Genomic DNA, 24,520 nt, shown 5'->3' on the forward strand with positions numbered 1-24,520 from the left:
TAATACAGTATACTAGAAAATTAAGTTAGATACATCATAGCTCATCGATTTTGAAGTGTTTTGTGTTTGAAACCTGATCCGGAGACGCCAATGAAGGCGTGGCTACTTCTGGAGTTGAGGTCAAACTCGATGGAAGGCCTTTCGAGTTTGATGTCTTTTGTGTCATGTGATTCCTCTCCATTCCTGTTGTTTCCATTGACGGTGTGAATGAAGCTCGATAGCGCCAAGTTGAAGTCTGTTAGCTGAGCTTTAGTCGAGTGATTCGAGTTAGCAGAAAGGCTCAGTTGGGCTCTTTCTAGTATGGCTTGCAAGTACTTCCCTTGTGCTTCTATTCTCATTTGCAATCTCTTCTGCACCTGTTTGTAGCAACACGAATTCGCCTATTATCAAAATAAAGGTGTAAACTAGAGTTGTTATGTTTCTTGAATGTTTACCTCGAGCTGTTCTTGTAGCGTTCTCTGCACCTCGATCTGGCACCTTACTGCTTCAGCGAGGGGAACGTCTCTGCACATCATGTTCATATTTCTTAGTTTCAACCAACGAAGAATTTTGCTGCGTCTAAAGTAAAATGGAATGAGCAGCATCTACGTACCCTTGTTCGCTGTTCATGCTCGATGAATTAGTGCTTGTACTTGCAATGTGCATATACGGATTCTCTACAAACACGAAAGCAGAAACGCCAACTTTGAGCCATGGGAGAAATTAGTACTAGATGAATTTTGTGAATGTTTCTACAGATTTTTAAGTTTATGATCTCCTAATAGATCAGATTTTCTATCTAGTTATAGACGAACGCGCACATTCCAATCATCCGTAAAGATCTACTATGCGAACAACGAAGCAATATTATTATAAGGAGACTCACCAAAGCTGTCTATGTTATGGTCAAGAGCATAATTCTGCTGTTTAGCATGCTGCTGTCCAAGCCTGTACTTCTGCGCCCGGAACAAGTATAATGAGGAGACGAATCGATCAGAGTGACAACGATGATCGTGTAACTAATTTACCTGTAAATGACTCTTTAAGTGATACAATGTGAGCCCCTTTAGCCCCATCACTCTCAGCACTGATTTTGGAGTAGCCTCTGGAAACAGCAGCCACTTAAATCAAACAAACAATTTACTATATATGTCAAGGTAAATTAATTTGATTAAATTCTGACCAATGTCTCTGATGGGGTACGGACTAAACAAGCCCAACAGCAGTGACGGCCCATCAGCCCAAAGCCCAAGGAAGAGTATCAGTTCGGCATTACCAAAGAGTTCGGCCCCAGCCTACAGCTCGGTAAAAGCCGACCAGTCAAGCTCTACTCTCAGATCGGCTAAAGCTGCTCGGCAATAGTTCAGCAGTTCGGTCTCAGTATTCGACCGAACTGGAAGATAGTCAACTCATGCAGGATAGTGGACCAAGTACAGAGATAGTGGACTCATGCAGGATCTCATGCAAGATAGTGGACCCATGCAGGATCTCCACGACCTCCACGACATCCACAACCATCATTAGTGGTGATGCAAGCCACGATCTTAGTTCAATGTATAAATAGAACTTAGATCAGATAGAAAAGGGTTAAGTTCTAAAGAAGCTCTCTAGAGATAAAATATCAAATATCAAGTCTGTATTGTAAGCTGTAGAAAACAGATCAAGCAATACAACTCTGCCCTCTTTTCTTCCCGTGGACGTAGATTTACCTCAGTAAATCGAACCACGTAAATCTCTGTGTCGTGATCTGTATTTTCCTGCATTCATCACCATCAAAAATTCGCCAAACCATCACTGGCGCCGTCTGTGGGAAACAGAGAACCAAATTTGTGATAAAGCGAATTTTTGACCCTTTTTCCACCCCAAAAAAATGCATACCAGATCACACACTACCCGTAATACCGTTCGTGAAAACCATGAGGAAGCTAGTCCAGCCCGCAGGTCCGGAAAACAGCCTCGGGAGACAGCTACTTCCAGTTTTCACGATGAAGGAACAAGCCGCTCAAAAGGTCCACACACCGAGTCTTCCCAGCAGCCTGATTTGAATGAGGCTGTCAAGCTGTTCTTGGCTGAGAAGCAGGATGAGTTCTTAGCCTTCCTGCAAAAGAGCCAACAGCCGAAGACGAAAACGGTGGATTCTCCCTCCTCCTCCAGACATGAAAGTCACTACCGCAGTAGTGCCGTGTCTTCCAGGAAGAAGAATCCTCAACCCCGACATGTTCCTGTTCCTCCTCGGTACCGGAATCACAGGAGATCTCCATCTCCTCCATACCGAAGAGATGTCGGGTTCGCCATGTACGGAGCATTAAAGACTCCGTTCTCGGACGATATCACCCGAACTCCCCTTCCACAGAACTACCGAACTCCGTCGATGACTTATGACGGGTTGGTGAATCCTCATGACTTCCTGGGACGCTATCAGTATAACATGGTGAACCAGGGTCTCAACGAGGTCCATATGTGCAAGCTGTTTCCCGAGCTGCTTATCGGGAACGCAAGAAGGTGGTTCGATAGCCTCCCCCAAGGCAGCATTAGATCTTACCGAGATCTAATGGATGCTTTCCACAGGAGGTTCTTTCAGAAAGCGGAAGCCCGAATCACTTCGGCTCAGCTGCTTTCTATACGTCAAGGTCGCGACGAAAAGATCAGCGACTTTATGACGAGGTTCCACAAGGAATGCCTACAAGTAGATTATCTCAATGATCTACTTGTCATTTCGGCATTCCAAAATGGAATCCTGCCCGGAGCTCTCTACAGAAAGCTCGTGGAATGCAGTCCGCAAACAGCTCAAGAGATGTGGGACATTGCGGACCAGTTTTCTCGTGCCGATGAGGCAGACCGTCGAAAACGGTCTTTAGACAGCTCATCTAGAGAAGACAAAAAGAAGCCCGATCATAGCGATCAGAGGCTTCCTCGCCGAACTCCCTCCCCACTAAAGGAGGGATAGAGGTCATCCGAGGTGATAAAAAAAAAAGCGAGTGTTTGCAGATTGCGCTTAAAAGTGCCGAGCAAATCAGCTCGGCACCATCAAGCATAGCAATCACAGCAGCCGGAGTCAGAGGCAGGCGAAATGACCGAAGTCACACCGGAGCCGAACTCGATGGTGTACGGCACTGAAGCCGTGATTCCAGTTGAGATCGGCATACCCAGTCCCCGAACTCTTAATTTCTCAGCAGAACTGAATGAGGACGGACTGAGAGCCGAACTAGATCTGGCCGAAGAAAGAAGAGAATTGGCCTGCATAAAAGCAGCCAAGTACAAGGAGCAAGTAGCCCGGTATTATAACCAAAGGGTGAAAAAGCTGCAATTTCAAGTGGGAGATCTCGTCTTGAGAAACAACGAAGTAAGCCGAGCAGAAAAGCTGGGCAAACTCGAACCCACATGGGAAGGTCCATATCGGGTGCCAGAAGTCCTCGGCAAAGGGTCTTATAAATTGACTCACATGTCAGGAGAACAAGCACCCCGAACATGGTACGTTTCCAACCTCAAGAAGTTCCATTTGTAAGAGACAGTCCGGTCAGTCAGTCTTGTGTCTAGTTCGGTCCTAGGGGTATGTGCTTGCTTTGTTTGTCTATGTGCGTTTTGTTTGTCTGTACGTTTTGTCTGTCTATGTGCGTGTCGTCTCTTACAAATGTTACTGAGGTATCTTGTTCTTCAAAGGCTGATCCCCTTTTTAGAACATATATAAGCCAACGATTGTGAGTCCAAGCTTCTAAGGAGGATACAAGACCACAATTCAGCTTAAAAAACAAGCAGTTCGTCTGAAACGAACTGCAACAATAAGCCAACGATTGTGAGTCCAAGCTTCTAAGGAGGATACAAGACCACAATTCGGCTTAAGAAACAAGCAGTTCGTCTGAAACGAACTGCAACAAAGGGAAAGTCCGATCCACGCGATAAAACTCGCCGAATTAGGACAAGGGAAAGTCCGATCCAAGCGATAAAACTCGCCAAATTAGGACACAAGCTTAGTCCGGTCAAAGATGTTTATTTCATCAGACCAAAGACGAGTCCGGTCAAAGATGTTTATTTCATCAGACCAAAGACGAGTCCGGTCAAAGAAGTTTATTTCATAAGACCAAGGACCAAGTCCGGTCAAAGAAGTTTACTTCATAAGACCGAGGACAAGTACGATGAAATTTTTTCGCTAAGCTGTAAATACACAGTGTTAGAAGCGAAAACAAAATTTCATTTTTTCAAATCTTGTTCGGCATACAACTCCGCTACCCTACAAAATGGCGTTACGCTATTACAAAGGACTATTCTACTGTCCAGGGTTGCTAAAGTTGAGCCACCTATTCACAAAATCCCCATGAAGCCGAGCTCGGGCGTTCCGGGCAGCTGAAGAATAAGCAGGTTGACGAGATGCTCTGATCGACCTGCCGCCTCTTCCCTGAGCCCGAGAAGCTCTAGCACCTCGGCGGCGAATAGTCTCTTCACGAATCATTTGTTGATCTTGCTCACTCATAACCACAGCTCCTCTGCGAACTTCAGTCCGTCCTCGACTTGACGTCTCTGGTTGTCCCTGAGTTCGTTGCTGACTTGGAGTAGGGTTTTGAGCAAGTGAATCAGAGGTTTGAGCTGGAGTACTAGCATCTGTTGGCGGGAAATGCCTGAGGAATCTCTCAATTGAGGGACGCCGGGAAAGAACTATGTCGTACCGAGAAGCCCAGCGCCGCAATGATTTCACGACTTGTTGGCAAGCCGAGCTCTCCAGCGCATTGTTCCTCCGGAGTACATGATATTCCTCCCACAGTTCGTCAACTCGTTCCTGAACTTCAGAGATGGTCATTCCCCCACGCCTGCAGATGAAATCCTCATACGCAGTCCTCTCAGCGACGGCAGTGTTCAGCTCGGCCTCCAGATCCTTCTTTTCGGACTCTAAGTCCTTATTATCGGCCTCCAGCTTCATTGAACGAGCCAAGAGTTCGTCATTCTTCATCTGGTCAGCTATAGCTCTTTTCTCAGCTTCGTCTAAAGCCGAAGAGTACAGCCGCTTCCAGTGAAGTACCTCCAGCTCCTTGAGAGTTAAGAATACAAAGCAGCTACGTCAGTTCGGCATTTCAGCTTACCGAGCAGGTAGTAAACCACAACAGGAGTAAGAGAGTACGAAAAGCTATACGAAGACACAAGGGTAGACAGAAGAATTTTTTCATACATAAGGAAAAAAAATTTTTTTACACAAGGAGGGCTTCAAGGCCATCTTACAAGAAGGAAGAAACTAAACTAGGAGAAGGGAGACGAAATCATACTCCGCCAGCTTCGTCTCCGGCTCCTCGGTGAGGTTCAGCTTCCTTCTCCTTGTCTGCCTCAGCTTCAGCCTCGGCCTCCTTGCTCCCCCCAGCCTGCTCGGCGCCCCCATAGCCGATCTGCTGCGCCTCCTGCTCGGCCTGCTCATCACCGACCAGCTGCTCAAGCTGCTCGGTCTCACCCTCTCCGTGGAAAATTGGAGCGGGTGAAACTGACCCTATGGAGGCAAAGATAGCCTCCATATTCTCATCGCGGTCAGCTCGGCAACTACGAACTTGGTCCGCAGAAAGCAGGACCGAGGACGAAGCAAGCTCCTCAAGCACCGGCAGACTCTGGAGCCGAGCTGCTATCTCCCGGCCGTACAGCGGCAGGACGACTTCAGGCCCCTGCTCGGCTTTATCGGTCATCAGTTTCAGAAGATCACCGACAAAGGCCGAGAATTGGTTGCTCAGAAAGAGTTTCTCCACGAAAGCACGGAGAACCTCTCCTTGGGCAACCACGGCGGCAGCATCCCTCCGTTTCGTCTGCTCTCGCTGGATGACGAGCTGGTTTTTGGCAAATTGAGCTTCATCCTGGGCCGAAATCCTAGCAGCTCTGGCTTTCTCAAAGTTTGCCTCAGCCTGCTCGGCCCGGTGACAAGCAGCCGCCAACTTCCTCTGCATCTCAGCATAGTCGTTGGACGCTTTGGAGAGTTCGACGGCGACGAGCTTGGAGAGCATATCGTTCCTCTGAAAATGGAAAAAGCAAAAAGTCAACAGAGGGACCACAAAAAAATACAGGAAAAAAGCAAGGCCAGAAAATCAAGAAGAGAATTCACCTCGGCGAAGTCCGTGGGCCATGCAAAAGGCTCACAGACATTTTCCGAAGGGGGCCCCATGACGATGTCTCTCTCCGACGCTCTTGGGGGCTTCTGGGCCTTCCCCTTCCCCTTTGCCGAAGTCGACTCCGGCTTCTTCGGATCCGAAGAGGTTTTTTGCCTCTTCGGAGTCCTCTCGGCATCAGACGCCGAGCTGGTGGTTTTCGGCCTCTCCGGCTCCTTGGACTCCGAAGATTTGCGGCTCAGCTTATTCAATATGTTCACTACCGAAAAACAAGGAAACAAGGTTAGTTTTCGCCGCTAAAGCAGTAAGGCATAAAAAAGAAATCCTCACCCTCAGTCTCTTCGTCCGAAGACGAGATATTGAACACGAGGTCGCCCTTGACGAGCTCAGTTTCCGAGTATTGTTTCCTAATCATAGGAATCTTATTGAGCTCGCCCTCGAGCTCGGCCAACGGTTCTAACCGAGGATGGGGAATCACGGACTTCGGCCCTCTCCAAGGAAAGCCCGGAGCCGAAGTCCTATTATAAAAAAAGAAACGGTTTTGCCATTTCGGCCACTTGGTTTTGCAGAAGGCCCTAAAAGGCTGTAAGGGGATCAAGTAAAACCAAGATCCCTTCCTTTTAAACTGGAAAAAATTAAGGATTGCCCGCAGAGACAGATCCTTATCTAGCCTACGGAGTTCGGCAGCAAAAGCCGACAAGTGCCTCCAAGAATTCGGAGTCACCTGACCTAAAGGGAGTTGAAAAAAATCAAGAAGCTCTACAAAAGGTGGGGGAAGAGGGAAACGAAGCCCGCATTCTAAGCAGGCTTCGTAAACGGTGGCATAACCCTCCGGCGGGTCGTTAGCCCTATGATCATCGTCGGGAACCACCGCCTTCCCCCCGGGAAGAAGATATTTTTCGTGTAGAGATATCACGGTGTCCTTACTCAAGACGCTGTGAAAGTATTCTACAGTCTTCTCCCCGGACTCTTTCCGGCTAGAAGACCCCTTGCCCCCTTTCCTACCGCTACCCAACTCAGAAGAAGAAGAAGAAGACATGGTTCTTACTCTTTGCAAAATCTGAAGAAATTCTGAAGAAATTCTTGAAAGCAGAAGGAAATTTTTACGCAAAAGAGACAGAGTGCAGAAGAAGCAATAGCAAAAGTATTCAAAGGATGAAGAAAGGGCGTATTTATCAGATTCGGAGAAGATTTCAAAATCATCGCACCGTTTCGAATCCCACCTTTTTAGGATTCAACGGCCGGATTTTACTGTCGCATTTAATGCAGTCACGCGCAAGGCACGTCCCCTGACGTCAGCCTCCCCCGTACCTTTATCAAAATGCCGAAGTGACTCGCTTCGCCGAAGTGATTCACTTCGTTTTTCGGGGGGGGTAGTGATGGGGTACGGACTAAACAAGCCCAACAGCAGTGACGGCCCATCAGCCCAAAGCCCAAGGAAGAGTATCAGTTCGGCATTACCAAAGAGTTCGGCCCCAGCCTACAGCTCGGTAAAAGCCGACCAGTCAAGCTCTACTCTCAGATCGGCTAAAGCTGCTCGGCAATAGTTCAGCAGTTCGGTCTCAGTATTCGACCGAACTGGAAGATAGTCAACTCATGCAGGATAGTGGACCAAGTACAGAGATAGTGGACTCATGCAGGATCTAATGCAAGATAGTGGACCCATGCAGGATCTCCATGACCTCCACGACATCCACAACCATCATTAGTGGTGATGCAAGCCACGATCTTAGTTCAATGTATAAATAGAACTTAGATCAGATAGAAAAGGGTTAAGTTCTAAAGAAGCTCTCTAGAGATAAAATATCAAATATCAAGTCTGTATTGTAAGCTGTAGAAAACAGATCAAGCAATACAACTCTGCCCTCTTTTCTTCCCGTGGACGTAGATTTACCTCAGTAAATCGAACCACGTAAATCTCTGTGTCGTGATCTGTATTTTCCTGCATTCATCACCATCAAAAATTCGCCAAACCATCAGTCTCATAGTACTAAATTAGTTTATTCATCTTCAATTTATGGAACTTCGAAACCCCTGTTTTTCACTTAGCTAGGAAGTCCTCTATGATAATTTGATCAAAATCAGACCTCTGTTTTTTCTTGACACTCCAAACTACTTGGTCAACAAAACAGAATCAAGAAATGTAAGTACCATAAAAGTTTGCATATTTATCACAATTTCACAAAAAAACTTGCATAAATCTCCTTAAACACACAGAGTAAGATAAAGATTGGAGAAAAAATGGACTGACTGTCAGTGCCACCAAGCTTTGTGACAGCATCGACAAAACGGTCGTGCATATCAGCAGTCCACCTCAGCCGCGGCTTTGGGTCTCTTGTCAGCACAACGCCGCTCTTAAAAATGGTTATCGAGATAGGCGATGGACATATTGACGAAAAAGAGTTGGGAGTAGAAGAGTTTGTATTATATTTTCTTGTGTCAATGTTACAATCGTCCCTCTCCTTCATATAGGAGGGAATCTATTTTAGAACAAAGTATGCATATCAATTGAGTATCAATTTCTACATAATGACTCTCAATTTGTCTCCTTATTGACTCCCGATTTGCCTCCTTTGATTTAGGTAAGTTTGACACTCCCCCTCAAGTTGAGCAATGGTATATCCAATGCTTAACTAGCACAATATTTCTTTGAAAATCTTGGGGTGAACTGCCTTGGTTAATATATCCGCCAATTGTTCTTCTGATCGGACAAAAGGGAATTCAATAATGCCTCCTTCCATTTTTTCTTTGATGAAGTGTCGGTCAACTTCCACATGTTTTGTTCTGTCGTGTTGCACTGGATTTTCTGAGATGCTAATCGCGGCTTTGTTGTCACAGAATAACTGACTCTTTCGGGTTGGTGGAAACCCAATTTCTGTGAGTAATCTCCTAAGCCACAGGATTTCCATGAGTCCCCTCTTGATTCCTCTGAATTCAGCTTCAACACTCGATAAAGCCACCACTTTCTGCTTCTTGCTTCTCCATGTGACAAGATTGCCTCCAACAAAGGTGAAATAGCCCCCCGTGGACTACCTATCGACGGGATTGCTCGCCCAGTCTGCATCTGTGTATCCGTCGACTTCCAAGTCTTCCCCTTTAGCTAGGAATACTCCATAGCCCACCGTTTCTTTTAGGTACCAAACGATCCTTAAGGCTGCTTCCATATGAGCAGCTTGAGGATGGTGCATGAACTGGCTAACTACGCCAACTGCATAGGTAATGTCTGGCCGAGTGTGGGATAAGTAGATAAGCTTCCCTACTAGTCGTTGATATCGCTCGCGGTCTGCAAGATCAGTTCCTTCTTCTATTCTTAAACAGTGGTTTGGGATCATGGGAGTTTTTGCCGGCTTACACTCCAATAGGCCTGTTTCTGCCAACAAATCTAGGACATACTTCTTTTGTCGTAGAAATATTCCGTGTGTAGATCTCAACACTTCAATTCCAAGGAAGTACTTCAATGCTCCAAGATCTTTCATTTCAAACTCCTTAAACAGATTCTCTCTCAGGCTTTGAATTTCTTCACTGTCATCTCCAGTGATGATCATGTCGTCCACGTAGATAATTAGGCAAGTGATCTTGTCTCCCCTATTCTTCGTGAAGAGTGTGTGATCGGAGATACTTTGTTTGAACCCTTGCTTAACCATTGCCTGGCAAAATCTTCCAAACCAGACTCTTGGAGATTGCTTCAATCCGTACAGTGTTTTCCTCAGACGGCACACTTGGCCTTTTCCGAATTCTGCCGAGAAACCTGGCGGTACTTCCATATAAACTTCCTTGTTTTCTTCTAATGCCCCCATGGAGAAAGGCATTGGTGACGTCGAACTGGTGTAGGGGCCAATCTTTGCAGGCTGCTACAGACAATAAGGTTCGGACGGTGTCCATCTTTGCAACCGGGGAGAAGGTTTCTTCATAATCTATTCCATACACTTGGGTGTATCCTTTCTCCACAAGTCTTGCCTTGCATCTCTCGATTGTACCATCTGCTCTTCTTTTAATGGTGAAGATCCATCTACATCCGACTGGTTTCTTCCCGTTAGGCAATGTGCACTTTTCCCATGTTTCATTTTTGATGAGAGCATCTATCTCCTTCTTCATAGCTTCTCTCCAATGTCGATGCCTGGATGCTTCTTCAAATGATTGAGGAATTTCCTCATCTTCATACAACGCTGCTTCGAACGCTCGAGCCATTTCTGATAGCTGCCCGTGTGCGGTATTTGCTATTGCATATCTGGCCCGTCTCCCTTTCCATTCTGGTGAGTCTCCGCGGTGGAACTCCTCTTGTACTTCTTGGGGGTAGCTCGTACGGTTGTTCCACATATCCGCCACTCGTTTCGCATTCGACTCCATTGTTCCTATCAACATTAGTATTCTCTGAAGACATACTATCATTATTATTGGAACGGTTTACCTCAGGAATCGAAGACGGGTTTGATCCTTGGTCAATGTCACCTTGCACCTCGTTCTGTACTACGGGACTCGACTGCCCGGTGGTGCCGTTAACTTCCTCTGTTGGACCAACTTCTGCGACAGGGCTTGGCTGTGACTCTCCCCCTGAGTGTATTTCCCTTGGACCAGTGTTGGGTATGGGTGCAGGCAGCCAATTTAGTAGGTCATTGTTCGGATGATTATCTGAAGGTTGTGTCTCCCCCTGACTACTAGATTGGCTGTAGAAGTACTCGCCCTCCACAAAGTCGCAATTCATGGTAGTGTGTATGTGTCGAGTGGTTGGATCATAACATCTATAGCCTTTCTGATTCTTCCCATAACCAAGGAAGACACATTTGAGGGCACATGGGGAAAATTTGGTACGTTCATGCTTAGGGATATGGACAAAGACTGTACACCCGAACACTCTAGGTTCTAGAGATAAGGAGGATGGGAGCTCGTAATGTTTTGAAAAAACATCTAAGGGAGATTTGAATTCTAGAATCCTAGTTGGTAAGCGGTTCATCAGGTAAACTGCAGTAGCTACGGCTTCGGGCCAGAATGACTTGGGTATTTTAGATTCAAGTAGAAGGGCTCGGGTTACTTCGAGGATATATCGATTTTTCCTTTCGGCGACCCCGTTTTGTTCTGGAGTATAAGCACAAGATGTTTGATGAACTATTCCATTTTCTCGGAAAAAGCCTTGCATTTTTGTGTTGACAAATTCCCCCCGTTATCTGACCTAAGGATTTGAATCTTTTGGTGATACTGGGTTTGGATTAGGGTATAAAATTCAGTGAATTTGTCAAAAACATCATACTTATTTTTCAAAAAATATATCCAAGTCATGCGAGAATAATCATCAATGAATAGCACAAAATAACGAAAACATTGTCCCCCAATAATAGGAGCAAGGCCCCAAACATCAGAATGGACTAAAGCAAAAGGTGTTTTCATTCTCGTATTGTTCAACTTAAAGGTGTGTCTGTGGCTTTTGGCTAACAAACAAGTTTCACAATGAAAAGAATTCATAGAGGTACCTAACTTAGGATAAAGCATGCGAAGATATCCCATGGATGGGTGTCCTAACCGACGATGCCAAAGCCAAGCCTGCCTGTCAGTCGGTCCGTGAGTCAGCATTGCAGCACTCTGTTGGGCTATCTCGTCTACATAGTACAGTCCGTTGCGCTCAGTGCCACGCCCAACTATCGTCCCCGTCTTGATATCCTGTAACATGCAAAATTGAGGCTGCATCAGTAGTTTGCAATTGAGCTCCTTAGTCACATGACTGATAGATAGGAGTTTATGCGATAATGATGGGACAAAAAGGCAGTTAGATAGGCGTAAAGTGGGTGAAATATTGATTGTTCCGGCCCCTTGGACTCTAGCTAGGTCCCCACTGGCCGTCTGGACATAGGACTTAGTGGGTTTTGAGATAGTCAGAAAATCAGAAGCATCAAACGACATTGTGTCAGTTGCTCCGCAATAAAAAATCCAATGGGTATCTGTAGGGCCTGTTTGGGACATAGAGGAACATGCTAAGGCATCAAAGGAGTTTTTACATGGTATAGAAGGTAGGTTTTCAAAATTTTCAAGAATTTGGGGTGCAATCTGTAAGGTTTTTGCTGTGTGGGGGTCAGAGTGGAATTTTCGGGTTTTCTGGGGGCCAATATCGGGTGGTTTAAGGATTATGGGGTGGTTGTGTAATTTATGGGATTTATGGGGTAGGATCTGGGAGGCTAATTTTTTTCGAGGGTCAGTTTTGGGTTCTTGAGACTTGGGGGATTTTAAGGGAAATTCTCCATTCCCTCCAGGAACCCTAGCCGTTCTCTCCGCCAGAGCTTTCTTCTCCGCAGGGGCCTTCTCGGCCGCCGGCTTCTTTGTTTCTGCCTCGCAGACTTCTGATTCCTCTTTCTTTTCACATGTTTCTTCTGAGGGTTTCTTCTCCTCCGGCACTGCCGCAGCAGCAGTCTCCTTTTTGGGGAATTCTTTCTTGGTGAAAATGGAGTTTTTGAGGATGTTTGCTTCGAGCTTGGTTTTGAGCTTGTTTAAAGCCTTCTTCTCGTGATATTTGAGATCGGAGAGGAAATTGCTCTCTTCTCTATAGGAAGAGCTTTTCTCCACAGGCTCGGGCGCAGCCGGATCCTCTCCAGTGGGGAACCTTGTTGCCTTGTCTCTGTCGCCGGAATTGGATACTACTTCGGCATACGATGGAGGTTGGCGACGCATGACGACGTTGGTAAGTTCCTTCCCGGCGTAGGCAGCCGCTGGCTCTCTCCTCACGCCGGCGGCCGCTGCTTGTGCTGCAGATCGTCTCTCGGTGGCTGGAGGGACTGATTCTGTCCCGGTTGCAACATTGATGGAGGATGTCGATCCTCTCCCACAAGAGGCGGCATGTTGTTCGTTGCACCGCTGGTAGGTTGTTTCTTTGTATTGAGCAATCAACTTTGATATGCATTCAAGGAGTGATTCAGAATCGAGAATATGGGGTATTTGGATTGTACTCACGATTTTTGTATTTGTGAGATTTTCTGTGGAAGGTGTCAATCTAGTGACCGATCCACAGGATCGACACTGCTCTGATACCATCTTAAAGATGGTTATCGAGATAGGCGATGGACATATTGGCAAAAAAGAGTTGGGAGTAGAAGAGTTTGTATTATTTTTTCTTGTGTCAATGTTACAATCGTTCCTCTCCTTCATATAGGAGGGAATCTATTTTAGAACAAAGTATGCATATCAATTGAGTATCGATTTCTACATAATGACTCCCAATTTGTCTCCTTATTGACTCCCGATTTGCCTCCTTTGATTTAGGTAAGTTTGACAGCCGCCGCTCCCACCAACTCCGCCGCCACCGGCATACATTCTCTCCATCGCCACCGCCCACCCGAATTCACCTCATGACTCCTCTACTAAAGCTAAAAAGAGACTTAAAGAATCCAACGGAGAAGAAGGGAGTCGATTATATATATATATATATATATATATATATATAGACTTGTATCTTTGTGTGTAGGGATTAATGAAGTATAGTACGAGGAAGAGATAAAAAGGATGAGATCAACCATCATTAATTATTTAGACCGACGATTAAAAATTCAATGATTCAGACACCTTCTGTGCCACTTTTCTTTTTTTAATTTGTTCCATCCATTATTAAAATTGAAAACTCTTTTATTTATGTGTTATTTCATTTCTTTTACTTTATTTTCTATACCTAACACACAAACGTAAAAAAATTCTGTAAAATCTCGTGTCATCTAAGAACTAGGTCTTCTTATTTGGAACGAAACGATTTTAATGAAAAGAAAAAAAATTAATAAAATACAATACCTACTTTTTCAATAGTACTATATTTTATACACCCTCTGTCTATGTTTGAGTTACATAAGTTGACTCGAGTTGTAAGAAATATACTAGAATTGAAAAAGTTAGTGAAATGTTTGTCCTATTTTCATATATTTCATATGTTCCACTAAAAGTGACATGTTTTCTTTTTGGGTTGTCCAATTAAAAATGACATATTTTTAAAAAAAGGGAACATCATTTTTGGTCCACGAACTTTGCCAAAGTATCATTTTAGGTCCGTGAACTTTGAAAATATCATTTTAGGTCCGTGAACTTTGAGTTAGTATCATTTGAGGTACCTTTTACTATTTCTAAGTTTTTTTGGACGAAAATACCCTCAATACCTTAAAGTTTATATATTTTTAATAAATTTATCATATACTCATATTTTTTTATAAATATCTTTACAATATATTTTTGACAAATTTTCTAAATATAATTTAACCTTAAATATTATCACTTAAAAAATTGCTTCTTCAATTTTTTATATTAATTTTTTTTAAATTGAATAAAGAACTTTTCTTTAATAATAAAAAATTGAATTAAGATCTTTTCTTGAATGTCACAAAATTAAATGATAATATTGAAGGTCACATTATATTTAGAACATTTGTCAAAAATATATTGTAAAGATATTTATAAAAAGATCTTTATTCAATTTTTTATTATTAAAGAAAAGTTCTTTATTAAATTTAAAAAAAAAATTAATATAAAAAATTGAAGAAGCAATTTTACTTGCATGTCACAAAATTAAGTGATAATATTTAAGGTCAAATTATATTTAGAAAACATGTCAAAAATATATTGTAAAGATATTTATAAAAAAATATGAGTATATGATAAATTTATTAAAAATATATACACTTTAAGGTATTGAGGATATTTTCGTCCAAAAAAATTTGGAAATAGTAAAAAGTACCTCAAATGATACTAACTCAAAGTTCACGGACCTAAAATGATATTTTCAAAGTTCACGGACCTAAATTGATACTTTGGCAAAGTTCGTGGACCAAAAATAATGTTCCCTCTTTTAAAAAATATAAAAAATAACATCTCTATTTTATTATTTTTACACTTAACTCACTAAACAACACCACTTAAAATCTTATATTTAAAAGCAAATGTTTCACATAACGTAAGATCCATCATAAAAAATACCCCCTCTGTCCATAAAAAATAGTTCCGTTTGTGGACGACATGAACTTTAATAAAAAATTGATAAAGGAAAATATGTTACAAATTTTTGGATACATATAAAAGGAGTAGGAAAAGACACCACACCGTGACAATAATTTCTACTCATAAAAATTTATTCCAACAACATACCAAACCAGTGAATTTAAACTTTTCAACTGTTCATGTTGGTGTAATAAAAAAATGACTAAAGTCGGTCCTTAACATATTGCATTTTTTTTTATTTTGGTCCAAAACATTATCTTTTGAATTATTCAGTCCCTCACATTTGAAATCGGATCACATTGGTCCATTTTGACGGTTCCGTCAAATTTTTGACGGTTTTAATTATCGGGTCACAAATCCGTCACTAGTCCGCGACTAACTGGAGTCACTGATCCGTCACTAATCCGTCACATTTTTATACCTTTCTCTCTCCCCAACTTCGCAGCAAATCTAGAGAGAGAAGCGCTATTCCGATTTCTCTCAAACCTCAAATTTCACAATTTACTGCACCTCTGACCTCATTCCTTTTTTGATTATTCACTTCCAGCTGATTTTTCGCTGTCGGATCTGAATCTGTTTATTTTTTGAAAGGTGAATAAATTGAAGCTCAATCTGTTTGATTTTTTTCATTTTGTTCGTCGGAAGGTTATGTTTTCGTTGAAAAATGAGCTGATTGTGTGTGTTTTTTATTTGATTTGGTTAATTTTGGCTGATTAAGTTGCTGAAAATTTGGGATTATTAGCTGAATTGATTATAGCGAGTGAGGTTTTGTGTTGAAATTGTGTTTTTGGTGTAGGGTATCGACGAGATCGGCTTAATCAGCCAAAATTTGGGCTTAGCCACGAAACCCTACCGTGGAATTCCCTCAACCACAATGGCCGCACCCTGCGTGTATTAGTGACGGATTTTGTGACGGATTAGTGACGGATCCGTTTCTCCCAGTTAGTGACGGATTAGTGAAGGATTTGTGACCCGGTAATTAAAACCGTTAAAAATTTGACGGAACCGTCCAAAATTGACTAAATGTGATCCGATTTCAAACGTGAGGGACTGAATAATTCAAAAGATAATGTTTTGGACCAAAATAAAAAAAACACATTATGTTAAGGACCATTTTAGGACTTTAGTCTAAAAAAATCGTAACATGCATGCATACAGATATACACACAAACTGAATGGCATCATGAATTTTTGGAGTTATGCTGTGGGTTTTTGTTGGGGAATAAAGAAAAGGAGAATGGGGAGATAAATTCTGCGACGAATCTGAAGAAACATGAGAAATGAAGAATCTTGATCTGGTGTGACGCGGTGTAGGAATGTTTGGCAGTCGGTGAGATCTACGGACGGTGTAGGATGAGATCGAGTGCGATGCAGTGGAGAAAAGCCTGCTGATGCAAGAACAGAATTCCCTTGTATTCATCAAATTGCAATTCTTTGCACCATACAATCTCCAACTCCAACCACCACAAAAAAATCTTTAAAATACAACACGAGTTATAATACTCATAAAATTGGTAAATTAAATAAAAGTAGAGTAAAAGTCATTAAAATATGTGGTCTCTATCATTTTAAAATACAACATTCGTGAATTTTAATACACAATTAATAAGTAAGCAAGTGATAAAATAAAATAAAAAATTATTTAAAGTATTATTAATAGAAAACGAGTCTCACCTCCAGAGGGGGATCAAAGAATATAAATGGACGGCGGCAAAATTATATGCAAGGGAAATTTAAGAAGGGGCAAATATAAAGAAATTTCAAAAAAAATGCAAAATTAACAAAATAGCATGTGTTAAAAATATTTGAGGAGGGGCATTTGTCCCACCTTGTGGATCCGCCGCTGCTCAGCTCATTGGAAAGAAGAGAGTTATAAAATAAAAAAAATTAAATTTTAAGAGACGGAATAAAATAAAAATAATTTCTATTTTGAAGGCGGAGGTAGTTATAAATAAAACACTCTAGAGTAGTACATACTAATTTTAATAGGAAACCCAAAGTGAAAAATATGACTAATTTTGTGAACGGAGTAAGGGCATCCACAGTGGGGCGGACGATAGGCAGTCCGATGCCTCGGGCGCGCCATCGTCCGCCACTATGGGTGCGCGGACGACGGATGAAGCGTCATCCGCGCCCTAAGCTTAGTCCGCGGACGATAGGACATCGTCCGCGACATCGTCCGCCTACTGTGGGCGAAGCGGACGATGCAACACGTTTTTATTTTTTTTTTGAAATTTGTCTATTTAAACCTCGATTGTCATTCTATTTTTCATACGAACATTTCTCGCATCTCTCATTTCTCTCATCTCTCACATTACTCCATCTCTCACAAACCAAAATGAACCACGACGACGACCGGAGTTCCTCGGAGGACGGTAGTCTGACCTTGACTCGAGCATTAATACAGTTGTGCAAGACGCAATGGCGGAATGCTTAGCCATAATGCAACGCGAGGAGGCGGAGGCGGCGGCAGAGTAGATCCCCAGGCCTATTCGACGTCGGACGTTTGTCCTCCGCGAACACGCCGCAGCTCACGAACGTCTATTTGCAGACTATTTTGCCGAGCAACCACGGTGGGGCCCGACTGTTTTCCGCTGCCGGTTTAGAATGCCTCGTTACCTTTTTCTCAGCATTGTCCAGACGTTGGAGTCACATGATGAATACTTCCAGTATCGGGAAGATGGCATCGGCAGACCCGGACTTACGCTGTTGTAGAAGTGCACAGTTGCACTCCGTTAGTTGACCTACGACACCAGCGCCGACATGTTCGACGAGTACCTCCACGTCAAGGATACAACAAGCCGCGAGTGCCTGAAGAGATTTTGTAGGAGAGTTGTGGAGGCCTACAATGACACATATTTGCGAAAGCCGACTGCTGTAGATTGCCAGGGCTTAATGAGAATGCACGAGACAGCGCACGGCTTTCCTGGGATGCTAGGGAGCATCGGCTGTATGCACTGGGAGTGGAAGAATTGTCCGACGGCATGGAGAGGTCAATTCACTAGTGGATACAAGGCAGCCACCCAACGATGATCCTCGAAGCCGTCGCTGACCATCGGCTCTGAATCTGGCATGCTTACTTCGGTGTAGCCGGGTCGAACAACGACATCAACGTCCTCAACTCATCCACCCTCTTCACCGAGGAATGCAATGGCAACGGCCCGGCCATCGAGTTCACTGCCAACAGGCGCCAATACTACTTGGGGTACTACTTGGCCGATGGCATATACCCAAGGTGACATGTTTTTCTGAAGACGATCAGCTGCCCAATTGGTGATAAGAGAGTTTTATTTGCGCAAAAGCAGGAGGCGGCGCGGAAGGATGTGGAGCGGGCATTTGGTGTGCTCCAATCACGGTGGGCAATAGTGAAAGGGCCGGGGCATCTCTGGTTCAATGAAGTCCTCGCCGATGTCATGTATGCGTGCATAATCTTGCACAACATGATAGTCAAACATGAAGGTAGGAGCATCACCGATTGGACCGATGACGAAGGTGCATCTAGCTCCTCCAGCACAGCGACCCCGCCCCCCGCTCAAGGATTATCGACGGGTTTCAATGAGGTTCTATCTAGACAGGCCTCAATACGCAACCAACACGACCATGCGCAGCTCATGAACGACATGATTGAAGAAGTGTGGGCCCGTAACCGCCGTCACTGAGTTTGCGTACTTTTTTTTAAATTCGTATTATAATGTACTCCCTCCGTCCCGCACTACTTGCACTTATTTCCTTTCTGGGCGTCCCAAGTTATTTGCACTCTTTCCATTTTTAGTAACAATTTATACCTACAGCCGTAATTGCTGACTTTGTCTATCACTCATTCCTTAATCTCCGTGCCCAAAAGGAAAGGTGCGAGTAGTGCGGGACGGAGGGAGTATTAATTTTATAAATGAAATGAAGGTTTTTCCCAATTTTTGTAGTTATTTAAATATTCAAATAGAAGAAAATGCTTAGGGCGCGCGCCACTGCAGGTGGAAGGACATGAGGATAAAATGCTGATGTGGCGGTACATAGGATGGGCTTTAGGGCGCCCTAAGTGGATGCTCTAAGTATTACATGAGAAAACTACTCACATCGGCTGACATTATAAAAAAAATTATATCTTCATTGTGAGATATAAGTATATCATTAATGACATATTTCCTTTTTGTTACTTTAATTAATGATCACATATTTCACCCTAACTTATTTCACTCACAATTTATTATAAAAATGTACTCCCTCATATATATAAATTAAAACTCACTCTATTAGTACTCTCTCCGTCCACGAATAGGAGTCTCGTTTTTTTCCATTTTGGTCTGTCTGCAAATAGGAGTCTCGATTCATTATTACTATAAATGGTAAAGAGACCTCACATTCCACTCACAATTTCATATATATCATTTAAAACTAATACATACACAAGTGAGGTCTATATTGCACTAACTTTCTTCCACTCACTTTTTTTAACACTTCTTAAAACCTATGTCAGAATGAAATGAGACTCTTATTTGCGGACGGAGAGAGTACAATTTTTCCTCATTCTTTACATTATGATTTTACATTTTAAGACTAAGTTCAGTGAATGGTGGGTGACAATGTTCTTGACCAGTTTGTGCAGCCAGACTAGTTTAATTTGGACAAAATCATTTTTTTGTTGGTTAAGTCAAATAGGAGCAGAAGATTTTATATGAGGTCGTTCGAGTCATGCTATATGTATATATACACCTAAAATATGTATTATATACCCTCTTAGGAAAATTGATAATGTTTTTCTACTTCTTTATCGCGATTGGGAAGAAATTAAAGGCAAAAAAACAACGTACTACTACTAATCTACTATTGTTGGGTTGATATATATGGAAACTGTCGGTTCCTTAGGTCATCCACCATAGGAATAGTCCAGCAATAGCCCAGTCATAGCTTAGCCACAAACTCTTCCTGCCACATTATCAACACTAAAAATCTTTCTGTCACATCATAAATAGCACAGCCATAACCTAGCCACATCATAAATAGCTCAGCCACATCAATAGCCACATCACTCAAAATTATATAAAACAAATAATTAACAATCACACAAAATACGCAATTTAATTTACGAGACATATACGAGAAAATTTAATAATATTATTAAAATTTAAAAAGTACATTAATTTGATGCGCATCGGATCAAATGACGTATCTGGCGCGTATATATAGTGTTTCGGAAAAAAAATCGCGCTAGGCGATCCGGACGCTACAATAGCGCCGTGCGGATCGCCCAGCGCACCGCCTAGCGACACGGAACCGCCGAGCGCTAGGCGGTTTTTAATTCCGGAAATGGCTGGGCGGTTAAAATAGATCGCCCGGCGCTAGGCGCTATTGTGGATGGCCTTAAAAAGTTAAGAGACTTATTGAAAGACAAGATATACAATAACACTGACACGTTACATAAAGTGACATGAGAATATTTTTTTTTGAAAATGCTGCAATGTCTTTTGGACTATTTTTTATGTTTGTCATTCAATTTACTTTGCTCATATAAGGTGTTACAATCCTTTTTTATTTCGAATAAATAAATTGGTCAACAAGATGCAATAATGCGGGGTAATTACATATTTAATATAAAATGTTTTACTTTTATTTCAATTTAGTACAAAAAGTATTAAATTTACATATTTCATACAAAAAGTTTACTTAGTGTTACAAAATAATACATTCCGTTAAGTATCTACTAACACCGTTACTTCCAATTACATCATACATACAAAAAGTTTCGCCAATGTTTTAAATTTGTACAAAAAATTTTAAATTAAAATTTTCCATTAATTATTTCAAACACAGTTATTTTTATTACTCATAAAAATGAAAAACACAGAGAAAAAAAATCACCACTCTTCACCCTCAAATTAACGAATTGCATTTTATTGTCGAAGCTTTCTCATGTAACAATGGAGAATACAACTAAAAAGATATTGAATCTTTTTTGTAAAATTAAATATTAACTTATCGACTGTTTGAAGCTAAATTAGTCATTTTGTAAAGATGAAATATGGACTTATTTTATACTATGTTATATAAAAATACAATAAAAAATAGAATATATTGAGAGACAGAATTTTTTTGAACCACGATCAATTGCTGGAAGAATTGATATTGACTGTTATTTTTTTAAAGTGGTTAATTGTATTAGATCTCTAATTATTCTTTTATTATTATGATAAGTTGGACAAATTATAAACTAACTAACGGTGTTTAAAATATTTAACGGAATGTATTATTTTGGAACACTAAGTAAACTTTTTGTATAAAATATGTAAACTTAATACTTTTTGTACTAAATTGAAACAAAGGTAAAACATTTTGTATGAAACATGTAATTACCCCGCAATAATGCATAAGCATTGCAAAGAGTTTGATGGGTTTTTTTATAGTACAAAATTTAATACGAGTAGGACGATTTGCCACAAAAAATATGCATGATGAAATTTTAGTTAATATGCAACTTTAAAAAAGTAGTCAATTATATTACAATTTTGATATTTTTCTCAATTGTGTTTAGATTTTGAGGAAAATTGTAGGAGTATATGATTTGGAAGTCAAAATACTTTAGTCTAATCTTATATTCTATACTTTTCATATTAAAATTTGTTGCTTTTGTGAGTGATATACAAATTTGCAAAAGTTGTAATATTATTTTCTATTCGCGAAAGGTGCGGGATTGACTAGAATTTTATTTAACTATATTATATTTTTGACAATTTATCCTAAAAGCCACTCTCTTTATGTTGCCATAATTTGCATCAGGTTATACATAAACATAATGTTCAAATTTTAGCTGCCCCAAACATGGGTCTAACATTCTAGTACATCCATAAACGACGACAACAAGAGCAAAGAAGCAATTCCTTTTGCTAATTATCAATAACACTTGTTTTTTTTTGGTGTTTGGCCTAAATTCTGACCTCTAAATTACCAAAAAAAAAAACGATATAAAGATGGGAACACAGTAACAAGGCAGTATTCGGTACGCAAATCATAATAGGTAATAAACCCCATGGTTGTTTCTCTTGGACTACAATATGGGCATCTCTAAAGCTTGCAAAACATCCTTGAACTCAAATTCGCGAGTTTGTTTGTTGAAAAGCTCAACCAGTTTATACTTGACGTCATTCAGGTAGAACGATTGGGCAGCCTCCAGAAGCCACTTTGCTTCTTCATCACTTAGCTTGCTAGTGAAGACAATGTCGCCACGAACAAGCACCAATTCCTTGCTTTCTGCAAATTCTTTGTAATACGACGCTGTCATGTATGGAGTAGCTTGGGTTCCTCTTGCTTTGTAATCTTCAAGACCAGTGAAAAGCATGTGTGGCATCTCAACTGTAAGACAAACAAGTCCGATATACAAGGATTCATGATACAGATATTATGAATACAGCGACAACAGAGACACTAACTTAACACGAGGTTTAGTAAAATCTGGGTACTGCGATTGTCATACAGACCAGTAAAGAAGTTGAAGTCATTTTACTTAAAAAAGTTGCACAATTTTGTTCACATTCAGCATCTAGGCCACCTGTAATATCTAATAGCATAAAACTGAAAGAAGTAATCCTCTTAACCTTGCACAAACATTGTGGTGTACCCATTTCCTTTCCACACGGGAATCACAAAATATCGGCTGCGAAGAAAGACACAAGATCATTAACCTGTTGAGAAAGACATGTAAGAAAAAAAGGTGGAGTACTACCAATCCGAAGCTCTTTGTTCCATCAGGTGGTACAATTTCGCTTTCATTGATATACCAATATGACCCCTTCCCAAATGAAACTGCAAAAACAGCAATTGTCAGAACCAGATATTATGAGCAGAAAAAGGCATGTAATGTCTATGGAAGAAAAGATTAACAGGTAAATTACTAGACTTCGTTTTGACAATTTATGACATAAGATTTGTTAAGGGCATCTGTGTGTGTTAAGAGAACACAGCAAACAAATTTAGATATTATGCCATCCAGACAGAAAAACAAAATGCTTAAAGTACTATTACATGGGAAAATACATTCTTCAAACACTGTTAAGATCCAACATTATTCAAAATCAAGACATGTTCCGCATCTTCAAACATGGAAGATTCAACCTTTGGCTATTTCACAACAGAGCTACGGTGTATAACATACCAATCATGCACCGTAATCCGCAGGCATTAATTAATTAAACAAATTTCAAGCTGCTCCCTTATGTGGCAAGAAAATTAGCAGAAAGGCAATATAACACGGGAAAGTTGCCATCCGAATTCACAGCTAAAGTCAATTTGTCATGCTTTCTTGAATTAAGTATAGATGCACAGAGAAACCAAAGCTTCAGAAAGAGTCAAAACAGCATCGGATTTGAATCATGTGATATAAATAGACATACATCATCCCAAATGTCAGCGAGTTCTTCAGGTGATTTCGTCTTAGCCCTTTCAACATCAAGGATTGTCTCCAAAGGCTTTGCCTTCAATGGTGCAAACCCAGTCGCAAAGCTCAAGCTCCTGCAGAACTCCTGCGATCCCCATTTCAAGAAATTTCTAGGCACTCGAGTCTTCTGCATAGTGTCAAAATACCTTTGCAGAGTTGGAACTACACCAAAATAATGTCGTGTTGCCATAGAAGAACATGAAGCATTTCCATTGAGAGCTCTAACCACACACAATACCCTCCTCGAAGCCTTGGACACAAAGTGATGCATCATATATATCTTTTCTGAAATCAAACAATCCGAATTTACATCAATGATACTATAATTTCTTGGGGCACAGTCTCAAACATGAATGCTAGAAACCATAGAAACAACAGGTAATCCATAATGACATAACATTATCAGGCAAATAGAAGAAGACCAGTTGATCGGGGTTTCATGAGCAAATCAGAAATGCAGTTCAGTGAGGACTTTCATCGAACAGTTGGTCACACCAAAAGTAAAACGTATATATAAAGCGAGAGTGCGCCTTGTTTGATTTTCTGGGTGAAAGTTGGCCCAACATTTGTATCCAGCTTACCTGATTACAGCAAAAGCCGCTTGATCCTTTCAATAGAGAGAGCAATAGGTTTTCTTTGTTTGTGTTCAAGTGATTCGACGAATAAATTGAGTTGCAATATTTAATTTGTTTTGGCAGATTTTCTATTTTGAAAAACTTGATAATTTTCCCTTTTCTTTAAAAAGAAATTTGATTTATTATCAATTGAATTATATAAATTTTCCAAATATTGTTATTCCTTTTATTTTGAAATTATTAATTTTATAATTACTTATTCCTTTTGTTTGGTACTAATAAATTAACAATTAGTTTTCCAAAATTTTGGTTTTGCTTGTAAAATCTTTCTGCAAGTTAATGAACTTATTAATTTATTTTGATTTTAGAGTTAATTAATAATTCGCTTTAATTTTACAATCAATTAATGGTTTATAGGCATATCGTGACTTATTTACATGACTCTATCATGTTAAGCACCAATATAACTATCGTATTATACTAAATTAAATAATTTCATTCGTTGAATTAAAGTT

The 24,520-nt window shown here is 41.1% G+C and overlaps 2 protein-coding genes across 2 annotated transcripts; both read right to left on the reverse strand.

Moving 5' to 3' along the window:
* Positions 1–41: 41 nt before the first annotated feature.
* LOC121781021 (myb family transcription factor PHL11-like) lies at positions 42–13,352 on the reverse strand. The gene is made up of 8 exons (XM_042178698.1): positions 13,304–13,352; positions 13,051–13,052; positions 8,302–8,404; positions 1,008–1,084; positions 866–935; positions 593–656; positions 435–504; positions 42–356 (listed from the first exon to the last, which is right to left on the reverse strand). The coding sequence occupies exons 1-8, from the start codon at positions 13,350–13,352 to the stop codon at positions 42–44; spliced, it is 750 nt and encodes a 249-aa protein (XP_042034632.1).
* An 8,515-nt stretch (positions 13,353–21,867) lies between these two features.
* On the reverse strand, positions 21,868–24,150 carry LOC121781138. The gene is made up of 5 exons (XM_042178836.1): positions 24,012–24,150; positions 23,387–23,715; positions 22,720–22,799; positions 22,592–22,650; positions 21,868–22,349 (listed from the first exon to the last, which is right to left on the reverse strand). Exons 2-5 carry the CDS (start codon positions 23,702–23,704, stop codon positions 22,045–22,047), a joined length of 762 nt encoding a protein of 253 aa, XP_042034770.1. The 5' UTR covers positions 23,705–23,715; positions 24,012–24,150; the 3' UTR covers positions 21,868–22,044.
* Between the last annotated feature and the right edge of the window lie 370 nt (positions 24,151–24,520).

This window comes from Salvia splendens, chromosome 20 (assembly GCF_004379255.2).
Source record: "Salvia splendens isolate huo1 chromosome 20, SspV2, whole genome shotgun sequence".
Lineage (NCBI taxonomy): Eukaryota > Viridiplantae > Streptophyta > Magnoliopsida > Lamiales > Lamiaceae > Salvia > Salvia splendens.

Excerpts from the sequence above, each read along its gene's own strand:
- LOC121781021 (XM_042178698.1), bottom strand. The coding sequence starts at position 13,352 with ATGGAGAGAATGTATGCCGGTGGCGGCGGAGTTGGTGGGAGCGGCGGC. Across the intron at positions 1,085-8,301 it reads AAAGCTTGGTGGCACTGACA|AGGCTACTCCAAAATCAGTG; the intron begins GTCAGTCCATTT and ends TGCTGTTTCCAG. Across the intron at positions 357-434 it reads CGCTACAAGAACAGCTCGAG|GTGCAGAAGAGATTGCAAAT; the intron begins GTAAACATTCAA and ends TGCTACAAACAG.
- LOC121781138 (XM_042178836.1), bottom strand. The coding sequence starts at position 23,704 with ATGATGCATCACTTTGTGTCCAAGGCTTCGAGGAGGGTATTGTGTGTG. Across the intron at positions 22,800-23,386 it reads TCGCTGACATTTGGGATGAT|TTTCATTTGGGAAGGGGTCA; the intron begins GTATGTCTATTT and ends CTGTTTTTGCAG. Across the intron at positions 22,651-22,719 it reads GAACAAAGAGCTTCGGATTG|CCGATATTTTGTGATTCCCG; the intron begins GTAGTACTCCAC and ends CTTTCTTCGCAG.